This window comes from Mangifera indica, chromosome 15 (assembly GCF_011075055.1).
Source record: "Mangifera indica cultivar Alphonso chromosome 15, CATAS_Mindica_2.1, whole genome shotgun sequence".
NCBI classification, from domain to species: domain Eukaryota; kingdom Viridiplantae; phylum Streptophyta; class Magnoliopsida; order Sapindales; family Anacardiaceae; genus Mangifera; species Mangifera indica.
In genome coordinates, this window is record NC_058151.1 from 12,286,999 (window position 1) to 12,313,251 (window position 26,253).

At 33.2% G+C, this 26,253-nt stretch overlaps 4 protein-coding genes across 7 annotated transcripts; 3 read left to right on the forward strand and 1 right to left on the reverse strand.

The window, feature by feature from the left end:
* The first annotated feature begins 1,948 nt into the window (after positions 1 to 1,948).
* On the forward strand, positions 1,949 to 5,422 carry LOC123198167 (uncharacterized protein YwbO-like). 2 transcript variants are annotated; one of them, XM_044612804.1, is made up of 8 exons: positions 1,949 to 2,085; positions 2,888 to 3,055; positions 3,142 to 3,261; positions 3,363 to 3,406; positions 3,521 to 3,646; positions 4,548 to 4,632; positions 4,895 to 4,951; positions 5,036 to 5,422. In XM_044612804.1, the coding sequence occupies exons 2-8, from the start codon at positions 2,912 to 2,914 to the stop codon at positions 5,111 to 5,113; spliced, it is 654 nt and encodes a 217-aa protein (XP_044468739.1). In that variant the 5' UTR covers positions 1,949 to 2,085; positions 2,888 to 2,911; the 3' UTR covers positions 5,114 to 5,422. The 2 variants fall into 2 exon arrangements, with proteins under 2 accessions (XP_044468739.1, XP_044468738.1); XM_044612803.1 differs by having other exon boundaries at positions 1,979 to 2,085; positions 2,892 to 3,055.
* A 1,722-nt stretch (positions 5,423 to 7,144) lies between these two features.
* Positions 7,145 to 12,043, reverse strand: LOC123198168 (E3 ubiquitin-protein ligase At3g02290-like). Of its 2 annotated transcripts, none has more exons than XM_044612805.1 (5): positions 11,875 to 12,043; positions 10,765 to 11,124; positions 9,530 to 9,956; positions 8,584 to 8,693; positions 7,145 to 7,481 (listed from the first exon to the last, which is right to left on the reverse strand). In XM_044612805.1, the coding sequence occupies exons 2-5, from the start codon at positions 10,882 to 10,884 to the stop codon at positions 7,455 to 7,457; spliced, it is 684 nt and encodes a 227-aa protein (XP_044468740.1). In that variant the 5' UTR covers positions 10,885 to 11,124; positions 11,875 to 12,043; the 3' UTR covers positions 7,145 to 7,454. The 2 variants fall into 2 exon arrangements, with proteins under 2 accessions (XP_044468740.1, XP_044468741.1); XM_044612806.1 differs by having other exon boundaries at positions 11,758 to 12,043.
* Positions 12,044 to 12,259: 216 nt separating this feature from the next.
* Positions 12,260 to 18,607, forward strand: LOC123198166 (AUGMIN subunit 5-like). 2 transcript variants are annotated; one of them, XM_044612800.1, is made up of 11 exons: positions 12,260 to 12,397; positions 12,478 to 13,356; positions 13,610 to 14,152; positions 14,712 to 14,853; positions 15,167 to 15,340; positions 16,125 to 16,334; positions 16,512 to 16,697; positions 16,822 to 16,981; positions 17,388 to 17,583; positions 17,823 to 17,955; positions 18,141 to 18,607. In XM_044612800.1, exons 2-11 carry the CDS (start codon positions 12,839 to 12,841, stop codon positions 18,267 to 18,269), a joined length of 2,391 nt encoding a protein of 796 aa, XP_044468735.1. In that variant the 5' UTR covers positions 12,260 to 12,397; positions 12,478 to 12,838; the 3' UTR covers positions 18,270 to 18,607. The 2 variants fall into 2 exon arrangements, with proteins under 2 accessions (XP_044468735.1, XP_044468736.1); XM_044612801.1 differs by lacking the exon at positions 12,260 to 12,397 and having other exon boundaries at positions 12,470 to 13,356.
* A 1,211-nt stretch (positions 18,608 to 19,818) lies between these two features.
* Positions 19,819 to 21,456, forward strand: LOC123198169 (pollen-specific leucine-rich repeat extensin-like protein 1). The gene is made up of 2 exons (XM_044612807.1): positions 19,819 to 20,231; positions 20,327 to 21,456. The coding sequence occupies exons 1-2, from the start codon at positions 20,057 to 20,059 to the stop codon at positions 21,193 to 21,195; spliced, it is 1,044 nt and encodes a 347-aa protein (XP_044468742.1). The 5' UTR covers positions 19,819 to 20,056; the 3' UTR covers positions 21,196 to 21,456.
* The last annotated feature ends 4,797 nt before the right edge of the window (positions 21,457 to 26,253 follow it).

Below are 26,253 nucleotides of genomic sequence, written 5' to 3' on the forward strand. Positions count from 1 at the left end.
AAATCATGATTTACAAGGTAGATTGTTAGCGTACCTGAAGTTAGAAGTGAAATGTACAGCAACGAAAGAAAGAAGGGAAAGGTGAGATATTTTTTATGGGTTGCCTTTTAGATTGCAGAGCAAGAAAAAATAGCCTGAGAAAGTATTTATTATGTAGAGTAATAGTAGGTGGTGATGATTGAGCGTAGTTCCGCGAAGGTGGGAGTTTTGGGCCGGTTTTGAAGCACGTAAAGTTGTCCAGACTGCCTGCAACGGCAACCACTACATTTCAGTTTCTCCTTGTCCATCCGCTATAATTTTCTAGACTAAATTACCCCTCATACCAATTTTACCTTAACAAGATATCTTCGAATTGAATAAATTTTATTATTAAAATTAAAATAATTATTAAAAAAATTATTAATTATACATTATTATTATTATTGTTATATTTGATAAATTTTATTAAAAATAAATAAATATAAATAATTGTTATATTTACTTAAATTTAAATATAATAAAAAAATATTAATATATTATTTTATTTAAATATATTATTTTAAAATATTTTTTATACTATTTCTTATATTAATTAAAAATAAAATACTTTTTAAATAATAATTAAAAGTATATTATAATAAAATCAACATTAAATTATAATATTTTATTATATAACATAAAAATGATAATAAAATTATAATAAAAGGTAAATTATAAAAATAATCTTTAATTTTTCTGCCAACCCCTCTTGCAGTTTTGATGATGAATTATATATTGTATTATTTATTAAAAATCTATTTCTTACATCATATATTACACACTCTTATCATTGCACAAACTTGTTAAAAATAATAATAAATTAATAAAAAAATGTAATTATCACACATTTATTATAAATATTTTTAAAATTTAAAAGAAAATTAAACACACATATGTTATGATAATTTTTCTAAAATATATATCAACTTTTATTAATAATATATTTATTGTATTATATGATATATTTAATTATTAAATAATTTTTTATATATCATAAATTATATATATTTTTTAATTATATTATATTCTGTAACACATATTGTGTTCGATGAGAGATTAATAAATATGTTTATTAAACTCAAGAGTTAACTTGAGTGGTTAAGGAAAATAGTCTCTTTGTGAAAGAGAAAGTTTGAATAATTTATTTACCTATATTGAAATAATTTTGGATTGATTAATCTGAGATCGAATAATGAGATCATATAAAGTAAAATTTTGATATATTCAATATAATAATTATAGGTCTAATTATTATATCTCAAGATTTACTAATTTGTCGAAATTGCGTAGATACTTTATTATCAAAAGAAAAAAAAAAATTTATAGGTAAATACTTAAAAAATAAAATTTTAATTGCTGCCCACCCCATTCACTTTCTTGTTATTTTATTCCTGGCCAAATGACTGTTTCCCACCCAAACTTTGCTGAAATAATTTCCATCTTTTAAGTTTAAAAAATTTTAGTTTTTTCATCCATCGATCAAGTCCATTAGATTAGATTACCCTTTAGCAATTCCAATGAATATTATATGGATAATGAAATATTCAAATAAAAATTATTTAAATAATCAAAATTCTATAATATTTCAACATATAATACATAAAATTATATTATATTACAGTGCTTAATCTTACTATTCCATTTTTCACATTTTCTTCTTTTTACATTTAAACTCCTTCAACCATTTTTCCGCTTGACAAATATATGATTTTAAGAATTATTTTCTTTTAATAGAAAATGACATTTATGTTCTTCCAATATAAATATTAATATTAATAGACAAAATTGATGAATAAATGAAAAATAAGTTTTTCAAACTTAAAGGGTGACATAGTAATTTCGGTAAAGATTTGGTGGAAATAATTCGGGCATTTTTTTCTTACCTTCCTGATAAAATGAGGTGGTAGTTGCCAACAGTAATGAGGCGGTTGTTGGCAAAAGTAGAAAAAGTCAAACCATGAACAAGCATTCCATTTTCACCAACCTTTTTCTATACAAATATCTTAGCAATGAGTTCTAGTCCTAAAGCTCTCTCTCTAAGCGCAAGGTCTCTACTTGTACTTCCAGGTAATATTTTTTCTTTGCATAAAAAGCCTTCACTTCACTCTCTATTGTTTTCTTCTTATCTTTCATTAGTTTCTGCTCTTCACTGTTAATCATTTTGAAGTATTTTGTGGTTCTTTGTTTCTACAACATCAATTTATTTGACAAAAGAAGGATACCCTTTTGAGATTGCTTTAATAATTGTTATGAGGGTTGGACTGAAACAATCAACATAGTGTAAAAAAGTAAACCTTTGTTGAAGTGGGGAATTTGGTGACTTTAGTTGATGGGACAACTCTTAATTGATGTGGTATTAGTTTTTTTTCATTATCTTCATCGCTTCAAATTGTATGTGGCTGATAAATATCGTAGTTAGTCTTCTTAATTTTGTTGGTTACACTGATTTTCAATATAAAGAAAGGGGAGGATTGTTTGATAAGAATCTTGCAAAGGCTTTGGTCTGCCTACTCTTTGACAACAGATATAATCTTTCCTAGAACTAAATGGGTAGAATTTGACAACTGGGCTTGACAGGGATTGAATTATACAGGTCTTCATGTTTTGGAACAGTTCAAATCATTAGAGAGAATGTTTTGTGTTTTGGTGCATTGGTCTTCATTAATCTCTAACTTTCTGAATTGTTCTTGGATTGTGTCACAAAATGCTCCTGTTGGATAGACAATTGAAGAGGATATTTCTCCAATTTTTTTCGCTGTTCTGGCTGATAAATTTTTTTAGCTGTTGTCACATTGATGGTTTAGATATACAACTGAAGAAAGACTATTCTAACTCTTTTGAGCACCTGATATTCACATCTATATGCTAGAAAGACCGCAGATACAGAAGAATTATGGCTCAGTCAGTTAATAGCAGCAATGAGAAGAAGATTATCAAAATCGATATAAGTTCAGACTCTGTATGCCCATGGTGCTTTGTAGGAAAAAGGAATCTGGACAAGGCTATAGCTACATCTAAGGACCAATATGATTTTGAGGTTCCATCTTATTTCCCTCTCTCACACAGACAAAAACAATCAGCCTTTAGTGTTTTGCTCTGATTATTCTGGAACTAAATTTGCAGATTAAATGGCACCCCTTTTTTCTCAATCCTAATGCCTCTACGGAAGGTGTTGATAAGAAAAGCTATTATGAGAATAAGTTTGGAGCTCGAGCTCAAGGGATCATAGCTCGAATGACTGAGGTTTATTTTTCTTAGAGCCATTTGTATTTGCTGACTTGTTTATCTTTGAATTGCCTTTCACTTGGATGATCTGTGTATTATAACTGCTCCAAAAATTGCAGATTTTTAGGGATCTTGGGTTGGAATACAACATGTCTGGACTCACGTAAGTTTGAAAAGAGGATTCTGCCTTTCTCTGTGAGCTGCTTTATGAAAGATAGAAATCTTTGAATGAGCTTTCTGGTCGAAATATCAATAACGCTGTCTTTAATATGCACAGGGGAAGTACCCTCGATAGCCACAGGCTTATATATTTTGCTGGACAGCAGGATCTTGATAAGCAACATAAACTTTTGGAGGAACTGTTCCTTGGCTACTTCACACAGGGTAAATACATTGGTGACAGGTATTTGTGGACTTGTTTGAACTATTGTTTTCCATATCTCCATGGAATTCATATCATATAATTTGGTTGCAATTTCTCGTTTGTTTTTTTTTATATCTGCATAGTTAGTTTCTTCTAGTTCCAGTGTTTTGCCTAGCCCAGAACTTTTTTTCCATTCAGTTCATTCCCTAGACATTTCCAACACTTAAGCAGTGAACATCAAATGAATTTCAATCCTCGAAGGACCTCAAATGAACCGAGAATCAGTTGTAACTTTAGCTTCATTCATACAGCACCTGCCTGTTATAAAATAAAGAATTACTTGATAATTGGTACCATGTTATAGCATGTCATTATAATAATTACATGTTTTATGTCTTTATATCAATCAATTGAAATATTAAACATCCAATGATGAGAATGTTTTGCACAACAATTGATTCTTCCTGGAAGGCAAAACACAATGTGTATGATGACCATTCTGCCTTGCGTTCTTCTTGGACAGTTTGGCAATCAAGCTGAAAATGACGCTGTATCAGGTCTTCTATCAAGCCAATGCGTTCTTAGCCCAGTGGCCTTGCAGTGGCACTTGGATTAAGAGATCTTAGTTTCTGTCTCACCAAGGCTTAAGATAAAATTTTCATAAAATTATCCATTTTGCCCATTGTTATTCTTATAGCTAACCAGGACAATAGGGTCAGGGGTGTTCTACTCTCTTTTGAATACAGGTAAAACCAACACTATCAACTGTTAGGCTAACAACAGGGAGGGTGAGAGAAAACTAACCAAGCTTGTTATCACTCTTTGATGGGACGGGCTTTTTCTGTAATATATTTGTGTTGGAACTGAGTGGGTGGTGAATGTCTTTCTGTATTATCACATTCCATGAAGACAAGCTACTAACAGTTGTAACCGGATGCAGGGAATTTCTTGTTGAATCTGCTAAGAAAGTGGGTGTAGAAGGTGCTGCAGAGTTTCTTGAAGATCCCAATAATGGATTGAAGGAGGTATTTTCTATATTGATTCAATCAAGTTATGCTTGTCAGTTGTTAAGAAAACATCGAAGAAACTTAAAACTGACTTTTTTGTAATAATAATTTGACATGTCAGTGTCTTTTCAAAAAGATTTGAGCAAATAAGAGAAGAGAATTTAAGTACCCCAAAACTGCCATTTCTATTCCGAGTTTTTAAGGGAAATTTCAGGTGTAAAAGTCCTTATTGGATCCTAATAAACTGAATTGATTGTCTCCTTGTTATGATCCAACGAAGGTCAAGGAGGACCTCGAGAAATACTCGTCACAGATTACGGGAGTTCCACATTATGTGGTTAGTTCACATTTATGAATTTCCAGTTTTGAGATCAAGTACACAGTTCTGGTTTCATGCTTTAAAGACAATTTCATTTGGCAGATTAATGGGAAGTATCAGCTGAGTGGTGGCCAGCCCCCTGAGGTTTTTCTGAGAGCTTTTCAAGCTGCAGCTAATTGAAAATCCTTACATAAGGATGCTTTCTAAGTTTAACCTTGAATAAAGATTCTGCTGGGTTACCTGTTAGCTTGTTGACATCCACAATCATAATATCTTACCAAGAAAGTTGAAATTATGTAACCAGAGTTGGAAGTGTGATGCCTAGAATCTAATTGCTTGCAAAATATTGTACACTGCTACAGATTTCATTGCTCTCAAAGATGGCTACGACCATCAAGAAATATGGTTGTAAAATATTAAACTATTGGAGACATGCGCTTTCTTTGCTTGGAATATAAAGGATGAAACATTATCATATGTTGCGAAACATATCAGGACTCCTTTGGTTAAAAAATGATGGAACTTTGACATAAGATAGCTAAATCTGTCTTAGTGCCTGATAACATAAGAATGTGGCTCAGCTGCTTGTAAGGGCTGCTCACACCCAATGAATGAATACTAGCCACTTCGAAAATGTTATAAACTATTTAACTAGTTTTTTTCAAAAGATGTAGGGTACTTATATATACTCATTATCATATTTTACTGATATAAGATTTGTCTAGTGTTGTCATATTTACTTTCCTCTACTTTGATAGACTCACAAATTATTTGACTAGCCTTCCTCAAACGATATGAGATATTTATGCATGTTCAATATATCTCTCATGTTTTTTTAATATAAGATTCACCTAGTGGTGTTACAATCAACCCCTCTCCCTCCCTTTAAGACCTTCCCTGATAGAATTCATTGAGGCGATATAGAATGTTCATATATATATATCAATATCTCTCTTGTATTTTAACTATGTAAGATGGTCAAAAGACTATTTTTCACCCAACTTTTAATACAAAAACAAATGTACCCTTACCAATGGACTAATTGCTGCTAAATTTTTTTGTTAAAGCTAAAAGTAAAATTGTCATTTTGCTAATAATATTCAAAAATATATAATTTAATTTCATTCCTCCCTTCCTAAGTTTTGAAAACTCACATTTCACCCCCTAGCTTCAACTTTAAAGGGTAACTTCCCCCTTCTCAAATCCCTAAGGTTTGTTACAAACTGCAATGGCAACTACAATGGCGGCCAATCAGTTTTGGTGTTGACTGGTCTTCTATGCTTCTCCCTCTACTACTGCCACTATTGACAAAGACCTGTAGATGAAAAGGCTTTATCGAATTGACTCTAAACAACGAGAATCCATCGTGTTTTCTATCAATTTAGTTTCATATCTGAACGACCATCGACGAAGACCAATTCTCTAGCCACGAACACAATAGATTTTCATCATTCAAAGCTGATTCGATGAAGCCTCTGTCTTTGGGCTTCATCAACCTTCGTCTGGTGTTGTTAGCAGCAATAAAGAGAGATGCATAGAAGGTCAGTTGACACTGTAATTGATTGGCTGCTACCATCACCATTGTCGAAGTTCGTAACAAAACCCTAAGAATTTGAGGAGGAAAAAATTATTTTTCAAAGTTGAGGTTGAAAGGTGAAATACGAGTTTTTAACAGCTGAGGAGAAAATAAAATAAAACTATATATTTTTTAATATTATAGATAAAATAACGATTTTATCCTAATTCTAACAGAAAATTTAACAGCAATTGATTTATCATTGAATGTTTAAGTTTTTGAAACTTCACATATATGCATTTGTCTTTGTATTAAACCTTGGTAGAAAATAGTCATTTGGCCATGTGAGATTTATTGGTGTTACAATCACAGTTCAAATAGTGCCTCTGTTTAGGTACTGATAAAGGAAAAAAGTGTAATTAGAAAATGGCACTTTGCGGCTCAAGATCATGCACATGCGTTCTTTATTATTGCATGATTCATGATAAAACTTACATATAGTGTGCCATAAACCAATACTAAGTCGCCTCATTTAATATCTGATAAACAAATTCTTTGTGTTTGGTTGTTTAACACCAAGAGATTTGCGGAATGGAGGCTCAAAACCAAATGAATTGCATCATCTATGAATGTGCCACAACCAATAACTGAAGAACAGAAGTAAAGTGACAGATAAAAAGAAAATACACTACAGCTCAAGTAATTTGTTATCTTCATTCAATCACACCTATCTTCCATTGCATGTGTAATGTTATTTTTATAAAAGGGCATCAATAGCCAATTTCCAGCAACCATGAAAATAAAACTTCAACAAAACATTTTGAAGAGAATAATTTTGTGACAACTTGATATAAAGAACAAGTTTCTTTTAATATTTACGGTATTTACAGTAGATGACAAACACGTTAAATGAGGTATTCACAAAGGGCTTTACACATCTATTTTGGTTTTCATTATTTCTCCAGTCGTTGCTAGTTCCATCCACGACATAACCTTAAGAGAGGATCAAGTCGTTTCATCGAATGCCATCACCTATAGAAGCAATCCAAAAGAATGTTAAGTCAAAACGATCAAAGAAAAAGATACAAAATATGTATAGACACTCCCACTTTCCTTCTAATCAAAAGAGCTTTTGAAATACAACTTTCACTCACTCTTCAAACATGCATGCAATGTTCATTACAGTATTCAGTATTCACCACTGACAAAGCACTTGATTGGGCCTGGGGGTTTAAAGACAAAGGCATTGAGCAAGCCTATTGTTCGGGCCAACCACCCTAACTTGAGTTCATAAAAACCAAAAGCGAGAACATGCAAATGAATCCTTGAGCTATTTTTAACTTCTTAAGGCACCCTAGGGCTTTATACTAAATTAAATTAGATTTTTCATGCAAATCCAAAGGCACCACCTTTGCACTACTTGGGCATGAGCAAGAATGAATCAAATTAAGATGATAGAACTTGTTTTCATCGTGTCACAAAAGAAAAAGCATATCTACATGCATCTCATACGCAGTACTATTTCCAATTTTCTTCTAACGGTACCATAAAACCTATGAATGAACAAAATCACAACTGTCAGCTTCAACATCAGCATGGCTCAAACAATTATTTGGCAGTGTATTACAGATACTTAGCCTAAAATTCCTTTAATAATATCATTTCACTGTAAAATACCACACTTGACAAAGAAATTAGAAGAACAATCAACTTTACTTCATGAGAAAATAATTAGCAATAAGAAAATAGCCAATTATCTTTTGTCAATGTTTCACTTGCATAAAGGAAAACGAATGCCAGTTGATTTAATTTATGTTATAAGTTCCCACTTTGAGGCAGCATTTTCACATAAAGCGTGGAAAGGGATGCTGCTATTTTCACAAATAATAAAGCATTTCAAGCAAGACAAAAGCATGCAATTCACAGTTATGTAATCTGATATAATAAGCGACCTAATCCAGTCTTTTCTCCTATCAGGAAACAAAAACCTTTGGTAATAGAGAGAAGAATGTCACTAAACTTTTTGGGCAATATGCAGATCATGCATCCAAATCTCAAAATATCGAAACAAAAAAATCCCTACAATGAATTTAACAACCAAACCCAGACATGACACGAAAGTAAAACAGGTTACCTTGCCACAGACTGGGCAGTATTTACTTCTCTCCATCCACTCATAAATACAACCAAGGTGAAAATGGTGAGAACATTTTGTCACTATCTTGGGGTTCTCTGGTGTATATTCTGCATATAATTGGTATGAATAAGTTAACATCAACAAACTAAAACCTCTAATTCATTAGAAATACATTTTACTATATCATAATTCTTATAACAAAAACAAGAGTCCCATTGAAAAAATAATAATAAAACAAGCATCACCACACCACAAATTCAACGCTTAACTCCCAGATTGGCTTACAACTCACTGAACAAATGATGGTTATTGTTTTAATCCATGTTAGTCTCAGAAAAAGTTTGCTTCTTCTGGGGATCATACAGATTTAACTAAAAGGATAGAACCAGGACAGAAAAAAATATAGAAAGAATCTTCAATCAAATTACATTAATGCACAGTGTAAGTTTGAAACATTCACTGATCTATTAAGAAAGCAATACCATCTTCCAGATCAATGTGGCTTGAAAATTATGGGATTCATAAAATACAATAGCCCCCACCACGTCTATGTTTTTTGGTTGTTAAATTAAACTAACACTGCTAGGCACAGCATTAGCTTCCTCGGTGAAAATTTTTCTAGCATAATATTATATTGTCCATAACAAGCAATCAAAATATTCTTAAGTACCTAAAAGTGTCCATATTTTGTGTATTAAGCATACACAGTGCATCAAGCACCCAGGTAAGAGTGTAAGAAGAATTATAAAATAACATGTTCAACCAATGACAGATCCTACAATAGAACTAGATGAAATTTTGAAACAACTCAAAATCAAGAAATCACAAACAAGAATACAGAGTCCAATCTAGCCTTGCAACATGTCAAGAAACAACCCATGAATAAGGAAAAATAGGTTCCAAGGGGAGAAAACAAGTATAGAATTGCTTTAAAAAAATTTACCTTCGAGGCATGTTGGACAGACATCCTCCTCTTCTGATGGATAATAAAAATAGCCAATTCCAGGTGTCTCTTTTGTTGATGAAAGCTTAAGTGATGATTTAGAATGGAGTTCTTTTGATCCATCTTCACAAGTGGTATCATTCCACTTGTCTCCAATGCTTAATGACTCTGAATCTGCATCATTATCACTTCTTAAAGGTTCTGACTCCTCATGGAATTGGCTTGAACCCTTCTCACGTCTTGACACCAGACCATCACGCTGCAAGCGGAAATATCTGGGATCAGCATCATAAGGCATGGGCCTTGGAGGAGAACGGTACATTTCAGAGAGAGAGTTGTCAAGTGAAGCAGTAGAAGTTATTGATGCTGCCCCCTGTATGGTTGAAGGTACAGAATGCCCCTCTCCTTGTCGGAATAATGAGGTATACTAAAAACAATACGAAAATAATTAGAAGAAAGGAAAAAAAATTATAGAAAAGTCATCACAAGGAACACAAGATATACTTTCCTGATCAATATTCAAAATATGTAAAATCTACTAAAGCAAACCTTCTTATCACCAAAACAAACTTTTTCCCCCAATAAATACAACTTTCTTGATGCAAATAGTCCATTGTGAATTGCTCACCAATCTGATCACTAACAAGTAAAAGATAGGCCTCCATTCATTCCAAAACCCAGAGTAAGTTTCTTGAAACATTGCTAACCTAAATTCTAGATGCACAAGTATCCCCATCCCAACCTAATCTTCGTGGGCGCAAAGACCAATTTGCTAAGGTAAGGACACAAGCTCCTATTCAATACTGCAGAAACAAACTCATTTTTATCATACCAATTCAATCAACAGCAACATCATAAAAGAACAAGGTAAAAAGGCAATTTCAGAACACCTTTTGTTTCCCATGGTCTCACATACATTATCTTCATCATTATCTCCCTCATACATTCTATATAGATTTCCATGAACGAAAGCATAATAGTAGATTCAAACAAGCCACGGCTCTCATACAGAGAACTAACATTATGTCATCTTCTTTGTGAACTAGAATGTGATAGATCAAGAACAATTATTGGAAAAGTATTCACTGACAGCCACAAAGATGTTCACACACAGAAAATACTAAGTACTGACAGTTTACATAATAGGCCAAGTCTGTGAGGTCAAGAAAAATACGGTAACAAAATTAAATCTAAAGCAGAAAGCAAGGTTTAGTAACAAGAAGCAAAAGACATACCACATGTACAAAATTCTGGACAAAGCAGCTAAGACATATGCAATTCCTATTCACAGAACTGTTTGGATTCAGATAGTCCTCCAAATCCTCAACACTCAAACAGCAACAAACAGAACCCATTACAGTAAACTTCAATCTCTTCCTTTCAACCCACTACAGCAATTATTTGATTTCACCCAGAGCTCATTCACACTAAGCATACGCTCAATAGGCATACAATAATAAGGATACAACGAGAGAGGATGCTAAGTTCGCAGAAGTCTCACTGCCTCCGCGAACCAGTACCCCTCCCTGTTTTACTAACAAATGCCGAATTAGATTAGTTATCTGGATACAGATTTCCTGGCTATATTTATTCACCTGTAAAACATAAGAACATTATATTAAACTAAAATTAGAGAAAGAGAATCATCCAACAAACACAAGCCTGGAGCAAATTCATAAACTTAACATGTCCATCCAGCAAAGAGCACAAATTAATCATCAATGAAGTTATCAAAACTTATGTTTCTACATCAGCATTCAAATTTTCCATTCATCAAATAACAAAATTGATTTTTCTATGCCACATGCATTTTGAATTTTCCGAAAAACAAGTGACGGAAAAGATAAATTAATTGCGATTAAAAGAAATTTATAACAAAATAAGCATTGTTTTGAACAAAATTCCCATCTTTCAACTTGAAAATGACAAATTTTCTCCTTTCAAAAAGTTCTTCAAAATTGGAGAAAAAGGAGTCTTTCCTTTGCAGGTGAGGAACAAAAAATTCAATAGCCAACAAGTAATTGATCCATCCATTAAACGTGGATTTTTCAGTTGCATTCATTCTCCAATAACAGAATTGCTAAACAAGAACACAAAAATCCAACTTCAATAATCCCTAAAACATCATCTGTAAAAACCCAATCCATCGATTTTTTCCCTTTCTGACAAAAAAAAAAAAAGAGGTAAAAACCCCAAAAATTCACACAAAGCAGCTAAATAAAACATACCCATTTGAGAGAGAGTAAAGAAATACGAGGAAAGATAAACGAAATGGGTAATTGGTGGTGAAATAAAAACTGGGGCAAAGACAAAGACAGAGACAGAGATAGAGACGGAGAACCTACGATTGATAGATATATGGAAAATTTCTGTAATTATATTTTGCGGTTTAAAAGTCGTCGGCGAGAAAAGCTACGAATGCGCAGAATTGAAGTCCCCCTTTTTTGTTTTGTTCTTTGATTTTGAGTCTTCCTTTTTTCTTTCTTTTCTCTATAGTGGTGGGTGATGGAACAGGAATCAACCCAACTTGATTTTTATTATTAATATTAATTATTATTAATATTAAATACAAAGTGTGACTTTTTATATTGCATATTACGTTACAATACAGTTAAAAATATAAAAATTCTATTTTTATGCCCAGGAATTGAGTATGAAAATTTGGACTTGTGTATGACTCTATTTAGGCAATTTCACAATTCGGAATTTAGAAAACAAAATAATAAATGATAATAGTGTTTATGATGAACATAATTTGATTATAAAGAAAAAAATGCTAGTCTTATAATTCTTCTACATGATCTACGTGATTAAGTACAGGTGAAGTAAATGCAAAATTGGAAGGAAGAAAAAATGATGCTTTGATTGGTGATATTAAGTCTTTATTTTGTCATGTTATGGTTTAAATTGTCTTTTGATTTGTAATGATGGGAATGTTGGCATGGCAGCGAAGTGGTTGGTGCGTAGTGGGTGAGTCGGCGGCCATTCATCCGACGAGACTGAGCAAGAAGAGGAAAGTATTTATGGTTTGGTGTTGTGGGTTTTTCCTACAGTGGTTTGTAATTTATATTTCTATACTGATGGGTGAATTTATTAAATAATTCTTGCTGTAACAGCAAGAAAGTGGGACCTGTGTTTTTTCAATTCATTGTTACGACGTCGTGTTGTTGTTCTTCTTCTTCCTTCGGCTCACCGGCCCATTTTGTCGGATCTGCTTTGTCTCGCTCTCAATTTCATCATCTTCTTTCTGTCTACCCATGCTTACATTTTAGAATTAGGATCGCACTTGTTTGTTCCTTTCTCTCCAGAATGCAGAGCTCGTCGACGGTTCAACCGGAGGCCATTGTAGAGTGGCTTCAGAAGGAAATGGGTTATAGGCCTCTTGGACATAACAGCTCGACGAGCAAATCAAACGCCCCGTCTGTGGATGCCATTCGCAAGGTTTTTCGAGGGAATATGATACCGATTTGGAGTTTTTTGACGAAGAGAGTGAAATCGGAGAAAACGGTGGAGAATATTAGGAAGAACATTACGGTACATGGAAGTGGTAGTGATGGTGAGAGTGGCAATTCGGTGAATTTGGGGAAAGAAGAGGGGAAAAGTAGAGGAGGAAGGAGGAAGGAGAAGGTTGTTGTGGAGAGAGAGAGTGGGAGCGCAAACGAGAGTAGAGAGGCAGCTTTGAATGAAAGAGAGTTGGCGGCCAAGGATGTTGAGAGGCTGAGGAACATTGTAAGGAGACAAAGGAAGGAATTGAGGGCTAGAATGTTGGAGATTTCAAGGGAGGAGGCTGAGCGCAAACGGATGCTTGATGAACGTGCAAATTACAGGTTTGTATGTGAATTTGACTGTTGTTTCGATTGGTGTTTTATTTTGATTTGGTTTTGAAATGAATTGATATTTCTTCTATATGATATGTTAAAGAGAATACAAAATTTTTGTAGTATGACATTTTGATATCTCTAAGTCCTTGGTGAAATGAGCTGGTTGATATAGGTAATTAATTGCTGTTCTAGTTCTGTTAGATTCTTAATATTGGATAGGTTTTGTAGCCCAGCTGATTTATGCCTTCTGGTAGTGCAGACACAAGCAGGTAATGCTGGAAGCTTATGATCAACAGTGTGATGAAGCCGCAAAAATATTTGCAGAGTATCATAAACGCCTTCGTCAATATGTTAATCAAGCGAGGGATGCTCAAAGGACAAATGTTGACTCGTCTGTTGAAGTGGTTAACAGCTTCATCGGAAACAGTGAGAAGGAACCTGTTTATTCAACTGTTAAGGGCTCAAAATCTGCAGATGATGTCATTCTTATTGAAACAACTTGGGAAAGAAATATCCGGAAGGCATGTGAATCTCTTGCAGCACATATGATTGAAAAAATAGGCTTGTCATTTCCAGGATATGAAGGAACTGGTATTCATTCAAATCCGCAAGTAGAAGCTGCAAAGCTGGGCTTGGAGTTTGAGGGTGAAATACCTGATGAGGTTAGAACCGTTATTTTGAATTGCCTGAAGAGTCCTCCCCAATTGCTTCAGGCAATCACAGCATATGCTTTACGGCTAAAGACTATGATTTCTCGAGAAACTGAGAAGATTGATGTTAGCGCTGATGCAGAAACTTTAAGGTATCGTCTCATTCTCCTTCTCTTTCTCACTTTATTGCTTACTTTTATTACTATTTTATCAACCTTTTTTTTTTAATTTTTATTTCAATTGCCTTACATCACATTCATACCATGTCTTTTTATTGGAGCTTGCATTATCTTCTTAACTTGACCTTATCATGTTCTTTACTGTGCATTGTTTTACAATCTTTTCGTAGACTAGAATATATTCTTTGTTGACGTAAGTGGTGTTGTATAATTCAGAAATTGAAAAAACACCCCATCTGCTATAGTGGTAGAGATAATTTTCTGTGAATGTAAAGGTGAAATATTACTGGTCCAGTTATTAGTAAGGTCAATGGCGATACTTGATGTAACTGCTTATCTATACTTCTTTCAAGTATCACTCTTTTTCTTCAACTTGTCTGGGATACATATTTTTCTTTTGGTGTTTATTCCATCAGTTCAAACTGCTCTAGAAAGAAAGATGTCATTTCGCTTTCATTTATTTTTACAAGTATATTTTGGTTATGTTTCATAGTTCTTTTGTTAAATTGAGAGTTCTTAACTTCTTTCTTAGGTACAAGTATGAAAACAACACAGTGATGGATGTTTCTTCTCCAGATGCGAGTTCACCACTGAACTATCAACTTTATGGTAGTGGGAAGGTAGGAGTGGATGCATCTTCTAGAGGAACTCAAAACCAGCTTCTTGAGAGACAGGTCTTACTCTCTTCTAAAATTACTTTTGTATGGCATCTGCGCTTTTAGTTGATTAAGTGTGGACCTTGGAGTTGTACCTTCCTCTTCTTATCATTTTTCCAGTATTATTGAAGTTCATGTTCACCCCTTACAGTCTCAGTCCCTTATAACTGCCAGTGTGGTTCAGGGGGTTCTGCTTAACTGGAATTAATACCTGTTTGAGTGGGTATTTTGAGTTTACCTTCTTTTGACCTTATGCTTAGTGAATATTTGTCACCTTTAATCTTTTATGGGGTTGATAAATTGATATCTAGTATAAATGATTTTTTTTCAGAAAGCGCATGTTCAGCAATTTTTGGCCACAGAAGATGCACTCAACAAAGCTGCGGAAGCTAGGGACTTGTGTCAAAAGCTTATAAAACGTTTACATGGAAGTGGGGATGTAATTTCATCACAGGCCCTTGCTGGAGGCACATCACAGAATGTAGGCAGTCTTAGGCAATTTGAGGTAATTCTTTGATGTTGTGGTTGTTAGCCATAAATAACCTGGTTAAGATATTGCTGATGTGGGATTTTTGTTTAGATTTTCATCCTTCCTTTTTATTTTTTGACTGTTCAATCATGGTTATGATTCTGTTCTGCAGGTTTTGTATTAATGACAGCCAAAGTTTTCTCTCCTTGGAGTGCCATGTGAACTTTTAGTCTCAAAAGTGATGAATCCAATTTATCTGACACTATGACACTTGTACTTTGGCTTCTGTTAACATTAATGATCAGTTATTTGCAGGACTGAATGTTCATCCTCAACTTTTTTGTATCTCATTAAGCCAAATATTTTTCATTAAGGGTATAATTTATGGATCTACTGGCACAAGTATTAGACTTTCTAACCAGTTAAGCAAAATATTGTGTGTGCAAATTGCCGCTTTTTTACTAATTTGACCTATAACACATGATTTTGTTGTTAATTAGTTCATTCTAACATTATGAATCTTTGACAAAGCATATTCAGAAAGTTTTGTCGAAATTTCTGTCAAGCTAGTTGCTCCTTTTTGTTGCATCATTTTTTTCTCTGTTGCAAAGTGTTGGCCAAATATTGGCAGGTACTGTCATACAGGCAGTTGTGTTGATACTTAAGCTACTACATTATATATTGTGACCATATGGGATTTGGACAGCTGTGCTATATGTTTAAATATGTTTTATGTCAATCAGGAAATAATGTTTATTTTGGCAGATGAGGTGAAATATATTGAGTTAATAGTGAATTTGTATTCTTTTTCTATTTTCAGTTGGATGTTTGGGCAAAGGAGAGAGAAGCTGCAAGATTGAGGGCAGGCCTGAATACTTTGATGTCTGAAATTCAGCGCTTAAATAAATTATGTGCAGAGAGGAAAGAAGCTGAGGATTCCTTGAGAAAAAAATGGAAGAAGATTGAAGAGTTTGATTCTCGCAGATCTGAACTTGAAACCATATATACCGCTCTACTCAGGGCTAATATGGTGAGCATCTATCAATAGGATAATATCTCATAAAACTCGTATACAATTATTTTGTGGCACTTATGACGGAACAATTGGTGATTGATCTGTTTTCACTTAACAGATATAACTCAGTGACTCGTATGATAGTATGACACTATTATAATGATTCTTATCATGATTCCATATGCCTTACAGGATGCTGCTGCATTCTGGAATCAGCAGCCAGTAGCTGCAAGGGAGTATGCATCAAGCACTATCATTCCTGCATGCACAGTTGTTATTGACATTTCAAATAGTGCCAAAGATTTTATTGACAAAGAAGTCTCTGCCTTCTGTCGAAGTCCAGATAATAGTCTGTACATGCTTCCATCAACTCCACAGGTTTGCAAGACAATTGCCGTATAATATCAGCTGATTACATATTGTAGTTTCTAATATTAAATTTCTGGAGATTATATATGCATCTCTTGGTTGCACTCAGAATTTCTTTTTAATTTTATATCAGGCACTTCTCGAAGCTATTGGTGCGAATGGATCTACAGGACCTGAAGCTGTTGCTGCTGCAGAAAAGAAGGCTGCTTTATTGACTGCAAGAGCAGGTTCTCAGGACCCATCAGCAATTCCATCCATATGTCGTGTCTCTGCCTCCCTTCAATATCCTGCTGGTGAGTTTTTGTTAAGCTACATTGCTGAGTAGCAGCATGTCCTCAGAGTCATGGCTGGGTGTTTGGTGCATGTGATAGCTGCTTATTGAAACATTCATATGTCAAACAAATCAAACCTTAAGAGTCAATGGATGGAAGAAATTGTCATTTGAATAGGTTTATATCAGGTGATTTAGGGTTCAGGGTAAATGGACGACAAATTGAAATTTGATTTTGCAACGCAAATTAAGTCTAGTTCAACCAACAATGATATTTTTCAGTGTATTACTTTAGATAACCGGTTTAGAGCTTGTTTCATTGTTTGCTTAGAAATTTTCTGGAGTAGAAACGTTCTTATGGTGTGTATGTGCACTTTTTTGTTTCTTTTCTTATGTTTTCTGTCATTTGGTTAACTTTGTAATCACAGGTTTGGAGGGTTCAGATGCGGGCTTAGCATCAGTGTTAGTGTCTCTAGAATTTTGTTTGAAACTTCGTGGTTCTGAGGCTTGTGTGTTGGAGGATTTGGCAAAGGCAGTCAACTTGGTTCATATAAGGCAGGATCTTGTTGAAAGTGGTCATTCCTTGTTAAATCACGCTGACCGAACTCAACAAGAATATGAAAGGTAATTCTGGAGATTGCCTATCAATTTTATCCTGGTTTTTAGGTCATGTGTTTATGCAAGGACTGAGAATTTATTGTTTATGATATTGTCAATAACTTAGTGCCATGCAGACTTCGTCCAATGCGCATTTTCATTTAGGTGTTGGCACTATGTTCACATTCTAATTGCTTCTGTTATCTGTTTTGGTCTTCTTTCTTGAGTTCAAAATTTGCATTATTCATGTTTATTACACATTGCAGGACAACTAATTACTGTTTGAACTTGGCTGATGAGCAAGGGAAAATTGTCATAGAGAAATGGTTGCCTGAACTTAAGACTGCTGTTTTGAACGCTCAAAAAAGCTTGGATGATTGTAAATACGTCAGGGGATTGGTGAGTGACAAGACAACCACATCTGAATTAAAAAATATGATTACAGAATATGTGATTCTCAAACCATTTGAGAAAAAAACAAGCAGCAATGCTAAAATTCTCATTCTAACTTAAATTTACTTTCTTTTTTTTGTTCGTTATTCTAGTTTCTAGAGAAGTCATTTATTTATGATTATATAATGCAGCTTGATGAGTGGTGGGAGCAACCGGCATCTACAGTTGTTGACTGGGTTACAGTTGATGGGCAAAATGTTGCTGCTTGGCATAATCATGTGAAGCAACTTCTTGCATTTTATGATAAGGAGCTTTTATAGAGCAGTATCTTTGTCCATTAAACAGTGCAAAATATTTCTGGAATTCTTTTTCCTATACACTTTTACCACTTTCTTGTGCATATGAAAAATACTGACAATGAAGCAGTACACAATTGAGGAAGCAGGCATCCGCCATGGATGCATCATTTGATACCCCGCTTTTGAGAGTTGAATTAAAGATTTTGTAAAGCTATTTCTGTTTGTGCTTAGATTCTGTTTTGTTTATATGTACAGTAAATTTCATTTGTTTGTATCGCCTTCTGGGTTCATGAACTTCTGAAAACCAGATCAGATTCTTCAAGTTTTTATGCTTGTAATTTCGTCAATTCGGTCTTTCATTTCAGGGGTTAAATTGTTCTTCAAGTCACCAACATTGCCAAGCCTGAAATATGTTTATGAGCCAAACTGTCCCAAGGAGCCACCCCACTTTGACTCACCTCCAAATTCCTGAGCCTTTCCAAGCTTCACCTCCATAATATATTATCCATCTCTTCATTAACAAGGAGCTTTCCAAGGAACGAAGCCTATTTTTTCAACTGCCCTTTTGGATCATAATTTCTTCAGGTTTTCACATTTCAAGAATATTATTTTCTCAGGTCTCTGGAATTTTGGGGTGTCTTTAAAATTTCAAAATAATAATAATATGCACTTTAATAGTTTTAGAAATGATATTACAACCCTAAAGAATTGAATAGAATATAACAAATTAGGTGTAAATGTCATATTACAAACTATTAGAACTATAATATATTTTCAAAATATATGAGATAAATATGATAATTTCTAAATCAAGATTGTAGAAAAATATTCATCTGCCTCTAATAAGTTTTAAAAATAATATTTGCACTCTCACAATATTGTTTATAGACTATTCAACTATTAAAACTAACACTTGACTTTGACAAACGAGTAACAAAAATAAGTTTTTCAAACTTAAAAGATTCAAATATGTTGTTTTACAATAAATAAGGAAACAAGGAGATGAGAAAAGAAGAAAAGAACAAAGGGTTTCAACAAATGGGTATTTCTGGAAATATTTTTAAATTCCCAAATTTTATCTTCCAATGCACATGATCAACAAGAAATTTAGTTGAAACCAAGACATCTACATTTGGGAATCTTCACTACATCTTGTCTGTGAGTTATAAACTTTGATGTTATAGTTTATGAGGTTTTACTTAATAGTAAGTTGTGACAAAACTGAGGAAACAAACACATTGTGAAATTTATTGAGATGTGTATATCTAGTTTTGAGTATTTAATTGGATATTTAGATAATATGTCATCATATGATTGAGTAATTATAAATTTAAAATAAATAACTTTTACTTATATTATTATATATTATTTTAATATTTAATTAGATATTCAAAAGTGATATTCCTTTAGTAGGTGGTGGAGTTTGGGCACATGACATTTGTGTGGCACCTCTACATGTTCTCGTGAACCAACAGGGAACCAACCATTTTCATTGCTAATTTACAGCAACAATGGTACAAACTCAATAAATGTAACCAAACCAGCAATTCCCAGCTTCCTTTTCTTCCTTTTGAGCTGTTTAGGAGTAAACCTGTGTATTCACGGCTCCTACTTAATTTACAGTTGACTGGTTTTTGCATGAATAACTTTAAGACCGTTAATCTGCCTTCTCCTCTATAAATACAACTTGAAATAACTTCATTTTTCAGATGTTCCTTGATCAAAATACAAATTCTGCAGCATTTTTTGTTCTAGTGTATGAAAAAGGCCCTCCCATTCAAGTGACTAGAGGTGAGTTTTGAGAGAACATGAGGGGCCTGAAAATCGTGTCCTGGTTTTACATAATATTCTTTCTCAGTTTCACCATTTGGAGCCTAGAGGCTAGAGATAACGAGACGCTTCAGTCTGCTGTTGTTGTTGGTACTGTGTACTGTGACACCTGTTTCCAGGAGGATTTCTCTAAGCCTAGTCACTTCATTTCAGGTTCAACTCTACAAATTTTGTTCTAAATTTTTCATGGTAACTGGGGTTTTTGTTTTGTTCTTCTGGATGAAAATTTAATGGGGTTTTTTGCGCAGGTGCGTCTGTTGCTGTGGAATGCAAAGATGAGACGTCGAAACCGAGTTTTCGACAGGAAGTGAAGACAGATAAGCATGGAGAATTCAAGGTTCATCTGCCATTTTCAGTTGGCAAACATGTCAGGAGGATCAAGAGATGCTCAGTGAAATTGATCAGTAGCAGTGAGCCTTATTGTGCTATGGCCTCGTCAGCAACTTCATCTTCACTCAGGCTGAAGGCAAGAACCCAGGGAACTCACATATTCTCAGCAGGATTTTTCTCCTTCAAACCTCTAAAACAACCAAATCTATGCAACCAGAAACCAAGCCTGGAAAATGCAGAAAAAATCAACACCAAGAAAGATTCATTGCCTCCAATAAATGAAGATTTAGCATTTCCACCTCCAATTCAAGACCCAAGTACTCCTGGTCTTCCTCAATTAGACCCAAACATTCTTCCTCCACTTCCTTTTCTGCCAAGACTACCACCATTGCCAGGACTTCCTCCTCTTCCACCTCTTCCAGTACTTCCATACCTTCCACCGTTACCAGGGAAAAAAACTACAGAAAAAAACCCTGAAGAACTTACCAAGATAACTCAAACTCAACTATCAGAATCGCAACAAAAGGAAGTAGATCACCCTGATTTTTTCCTTCCATTGCCACCAAACCCATTTGTGCTACCTCCAGTTCTTCCAACGAATCCATTTCAGCTACCTACACTTTCACCTCCAAACCATCTAGGCCCTCCTTCTCTATTTAATCCATTTCCACCATTTCCAGGACTAACTCCACCATCGCCACTTTCATTTCCATTTCCTCAGTTTCCATTCCTGCCTTCGCCGCCGCCTCGCATCCGAAGATTTCCTCCAGCTTTTTCTTCACCTTGACCGATTTCTATATCTATTAATCCATCCATGTATAATTTCCCCTTTTCCGGTGAATGATGATATAAGTATGGGAGTAATGAGCTAGTCAGTGTAAGGGGCATAATGGTTTTTGGAGCTATGTAATGTGCCTTTAGTCAATAAAAAATAAGGACAAAACAAATTATTGTACTTAGAATAAAGCTTTGTTTCTAGCCAAGAAACAGGCCTTTGTGAATTTTTATTGTTGATGTAATCTAAATATGCATGGTTACCTTTCATAAAGCTGCTGATGGCTACAGTTTATATATATGCTTCAAATAATAAAACTATATGCACAATTTTGTGCATAAATAACGATGTATTATCATGTAATAAGATATTATTTTATTTTTAATTTTTAATTTTTCAATCACATGATAACATGTCTTGTTTATGCACATAACATTACTCGTACTTCAAATTAGTGTTTTATATTTCAGTCAGACTATCAACACCCAATTTTGAGTATCAATTAGTTACATTAATGATATGTTATTATATAATTAAATAATTTTAAATTAAAAATAAAATAATATTTAATCGTATGATAATATATTATTTAGATACTCGATTGATACCTAAATGTAGGTTCATATAACATTATGCTTTGTCTTTTATCAATGACATGTCACCTCTTGGCCATTCCCACATGTAAAAGATGGTTGGATTATAGAGCCAATTTCAAGCCAACTTACTTTTCCATTTATGAGTTTTCCTTGTACATTTCTATTAATTGAGCCTTGTACTTGTTCAATCTTGACCTAAATTAATTCTAACCTCACTTAAATAACTTTTGTAATAAATGCCCAACAAATAAACTAACCATCTTAAAAAGAAAACATAAAAAAAAGTTCAACTTAGAAAATTAAAAAAACAAAATTTTAGTTAAACATAACATTTATACTCATTTCAAATATATTCTTTTTCACATATCAAATAAATTAACAAATACTACATGAATATAACACTAATATAAATTAATAAAACTACACTTTTCGAGTCTTGTCTCAGGCTTAAATAATCTTTGTTCAAGCTAGAGCTTGATAACTTAGTGGATGATTTTTTCGTTTGGATCTATCCGAAGAACAAATTTTGCTCGATCCAAACCAATATATTTGGGTGGAACAATTGGGCCTCGAGCTTGTCCACCCCAATTGACAACTCTACTTCTCCATTAAACCTTGAGTTTTCTTAATATATTTCTATGTAAAATTTTGTTTTATCTTTAAGATGTGTGATTAAGAAAAAGAATAGAATTTGTATCAGAAATTAAAATACGAGTTCTATTAGGATATGAGTTATGAGCCTTTTAGAAATAATATCTCGTATATGACCTATAAACAAATGTTAAATCATAGAGTAAGAGAATGAAATACAATAGAAGAAAATGTTGGAATTAGAGAGTGAGAGTCACTAGAAAGAGCCAATGTGTGAGGCTTGCAAAAGACTCTTTAATTTTTCTTCTTCTTTGTGGTGAAATTAGGGAGTGAGAGTCACTAGAAAGAGTTCGCTTTATTTTCACATTAATAAGGATTTAGAATTTGCTAACCTCTAATTTAATCTCATAATAACTAGTATTAGAGCCTGAGATTGGAGAAGGTAGCAATAGCTTAAGATGAAACATTTGTAACAAATATTAACCACAAACATCTTATGAAAAAATTATTTAATAAAAACACGAGAGATAACATTTCCGTGATAGAACCTATTAATGATTTATGTACAATCATTAATCAATTGTCATATGTAAAAATTTATTTTGATGGTTAACTTCATGGGTTTCGCATGGTTTTTGAGTTAAATAAACTAGTTTTGCCAAAAAATAGATCGTCTATTGTAAAGTGTTATGTGAGTGATTGATTGTTTAAAATCAATGTTCGTATTGTAAAACCTAAAAATAATAATAAAATAAATTAAATTAATTGTATAAATTAATCAACTTAAATCATATACCCACTTTTCGGGTCATCATTTAATAATAGTGAAAAAAACATAAATCCTTTTGATTTAGCATACAATGATATTTATGACTTAGAGTTTATACAAATGAGGGGGGATAGTAAGTATTTTGTTATTTTTGTCGTTATTAACTCGTATTATTGTTATATTTATTTGTTAAGAAGCAATGACAAAGTCATGATAAATTTGTTCATCGTAGGAATAAAATTCAAAGTCAAGATTAAGGTGCTACAAAGCAATCGAGTTGGTGAATATGAATACCATTTCATGATTTATGTGCACAACTCAGAATTATACACAAAATCATAGCACCTTATTCACATAAATCAAATAGAGTTAACGAGCGAAAAATTCATATCTTAAAAGAAATGATAAATGCAATGCTAATAAATTATTGATTGTCTAAGAACACAAGAAAAATATCTTTTGTCGATCAATTACCTTATACCCTAGAAACCCTTTTGAATTATGGAAATGAGGAAACTTTTTTTGTAATTACTTGTGAGTAGAGTTTGATTTGAGTTGAACTGAACTCAAGGTCGGCTTGATTTGCAATCAACCGAGCTATTGCTTAGGTTCGTTGAACTTGTTTCCAAGGAGCTTGAGCTCCACTTACTTCAAAATAGTTGAGCTCGAGTTTGAATTGAGCTTTTAGCTTAGTTTATTATTAAAATGATATCGTTTTAATGCATATTGGTCAAAACGATATTATTTTATAGCAAAATTTTTAAGTTTATGAGCTTAACAAACTGAAAACTCTAAAATTTGAGTTCAAAAATATTGAATTTCAGACTCAAACCTAAGTTCTTTTGAGTTGAGTTGTTTTGGATTTGTTTGTCAGTTCGAATCTAACCTTATTTGTGAGTGTAAGAATATTTTATCAAAGTAATCGTACCTTAACTTATTGATCTCAAGATTATTTTTTGAATTCAAACTGATCTTGAATTGGTCATTATTGGACCCTAGCATTGATCAAATGTCGACTGTAATTATATAAAATCATCCTCATAAAAAAATATATAATTTGTTGTATAATTTTTTTTAATCTAAAATAGATTTTTAAAGAAAAGGGTATTATCAATAGTGCCGTTAGAAGTTTGAAAAATGGCCGTTGTAGTTCTTTGAAAAATAAACAACAATAATAATAATTAAAAGAAAATATCGGGAGAGCCGCAATGTAAGTGAAACTGGTGGCTTCTTTTCTATTGGGTTTCAGTAATACTTGTGGCTTTATATACCTCAAAATGCAAATTGCAATCGGTAAACTCAGATTCTCAGATCTAAAGACGACGGGGAATGACAGAAATTACACTATTCTGAAGGTTGGATTTCTCTTAACAAGTTTAGTTTATATAGATTTCTGGTCTACTTGTGTTTCTAATATAATTTCAACATATTCGTCTTTTTTTTCTAGGGTTGTTTTCATTCTCACGATTTGATCTGTTCCGTGATCCTAGCATCCGATTGTTGTTTTTCTTTTGTGGTTTGTCATTTTAGATTACCAGAATCAATATCTGCTTGTGTGATAAGTTTTAGCTTATTTGGTGTTTTTTATATATTCCTTGTTCTGTGATCTTTTGGAAATTTGTGGGTGTTAGTTTCATTTTTAATATTAATTTAGATTGTTCTTGAAATGGGAAAAGGTAGAAACAATAAAACGTGGAGATGTGTTCCTGTTAGCAAGAAACTGTGGGGAAACAAACGATCATTTTGCAAAGTTTACACCTTGGGTTTTTTTTGGTAAGGATCTAGGAAATAAAACATTAAGTGGGGCTAGGCAGGGAATATACCATTCGCAGGCCACATATTATGCTACGAGTTTGTTGGACTAACAGCTGCCGGACTCGTGGCGGGAGTATGTTTTAGCATTCATTTGTTTTGTTATATTTGCACCATTGATGCTTACTTGTGCATATGCAAATGGATTATATTAAGGCAGATAAGTTAATAGAGAATTTTCTTTCATAAAAATTTGGAAAAAAAGGATATTTATTTTGTTGGCTTGGTATAAAAATTTTTAAGTTGCAGAAATTGTATTTGTTCATTCTATATATCTTATTGTTCCTCTTTGAATTTAAAACATCAGGGTTTAAGAGATATCTGCTGTTAGAACTTGAAATGTTAGCATCATTCACGGATAATGACATGGAATGATCTTATCAGAAAAGGCGATAGGGAAAATAAGTTCAGGAAAGTTTGAGATGAATGAACAGGTACGTAGTAACGTGCATGGCTAAAAACAGGCATGAGTGTATTTTGATTTTGAAGTGTGTAAGAGTTATATAGGATTCAAGTTTCTAATAGGTGTCGTAGCTAAACTTTTGTTTGAAATTTAGATTTTGTGGATTCGTGGTGCTCCAGATAATAGTTTACTGCTATTGAATTGCTTTTACCAAATTTGCTAATGGATAACATTTATGTCATCGTGCAATGGAAATTTTTGAAGTATAACTACATGTTGAAAGGGCATATAAGTATCTTGCCTTAAATGAAACTTGTTTGCTTGCTTTTGGGTTATCTTCAAAAAAATAAAATAAAATAAAATAGCAACACCAGAGTTTGGACAAGGTCTCCCTCATTTTTGGCTTTTTCTTGGACATAGTTTCTCTTTGTGTTTCCTTACATCAAAATTTAATAGTTATGATCATGTTGTGATGCATGCCATTGACTTAACTATAAAAATTTGAATTTTGTTAAGCTATTTGTCTATTAATTTATGTAATTATGTGCGTGTTTATGATTCCTTATTTGAGAATTTCTTGTCATTTATCTTTACATGCAATTGCTTTCTTCCATCCAATTAAAAACTAACAACTTGTTGTTTACATTAGGTGGAAAAACTTGGTTTGCCATATACTGCCATAAAAGGAGAGTGTAATAATGCTTTTCTAAATTAATACATATTTATTGATAAGTTTAACCTAATAAAATCTTTGATATACAATCTAACTGAAATTCTTAAATTAAAAAAATTTTGTTTTTTCATTTAAATTGCTAATTTGTTTCGTCTTATGAGTTGAATGTTTCACAGTTATCATGGCATATTGTGGACAACATGTTTACTAAAGAAGAAAGTAATAA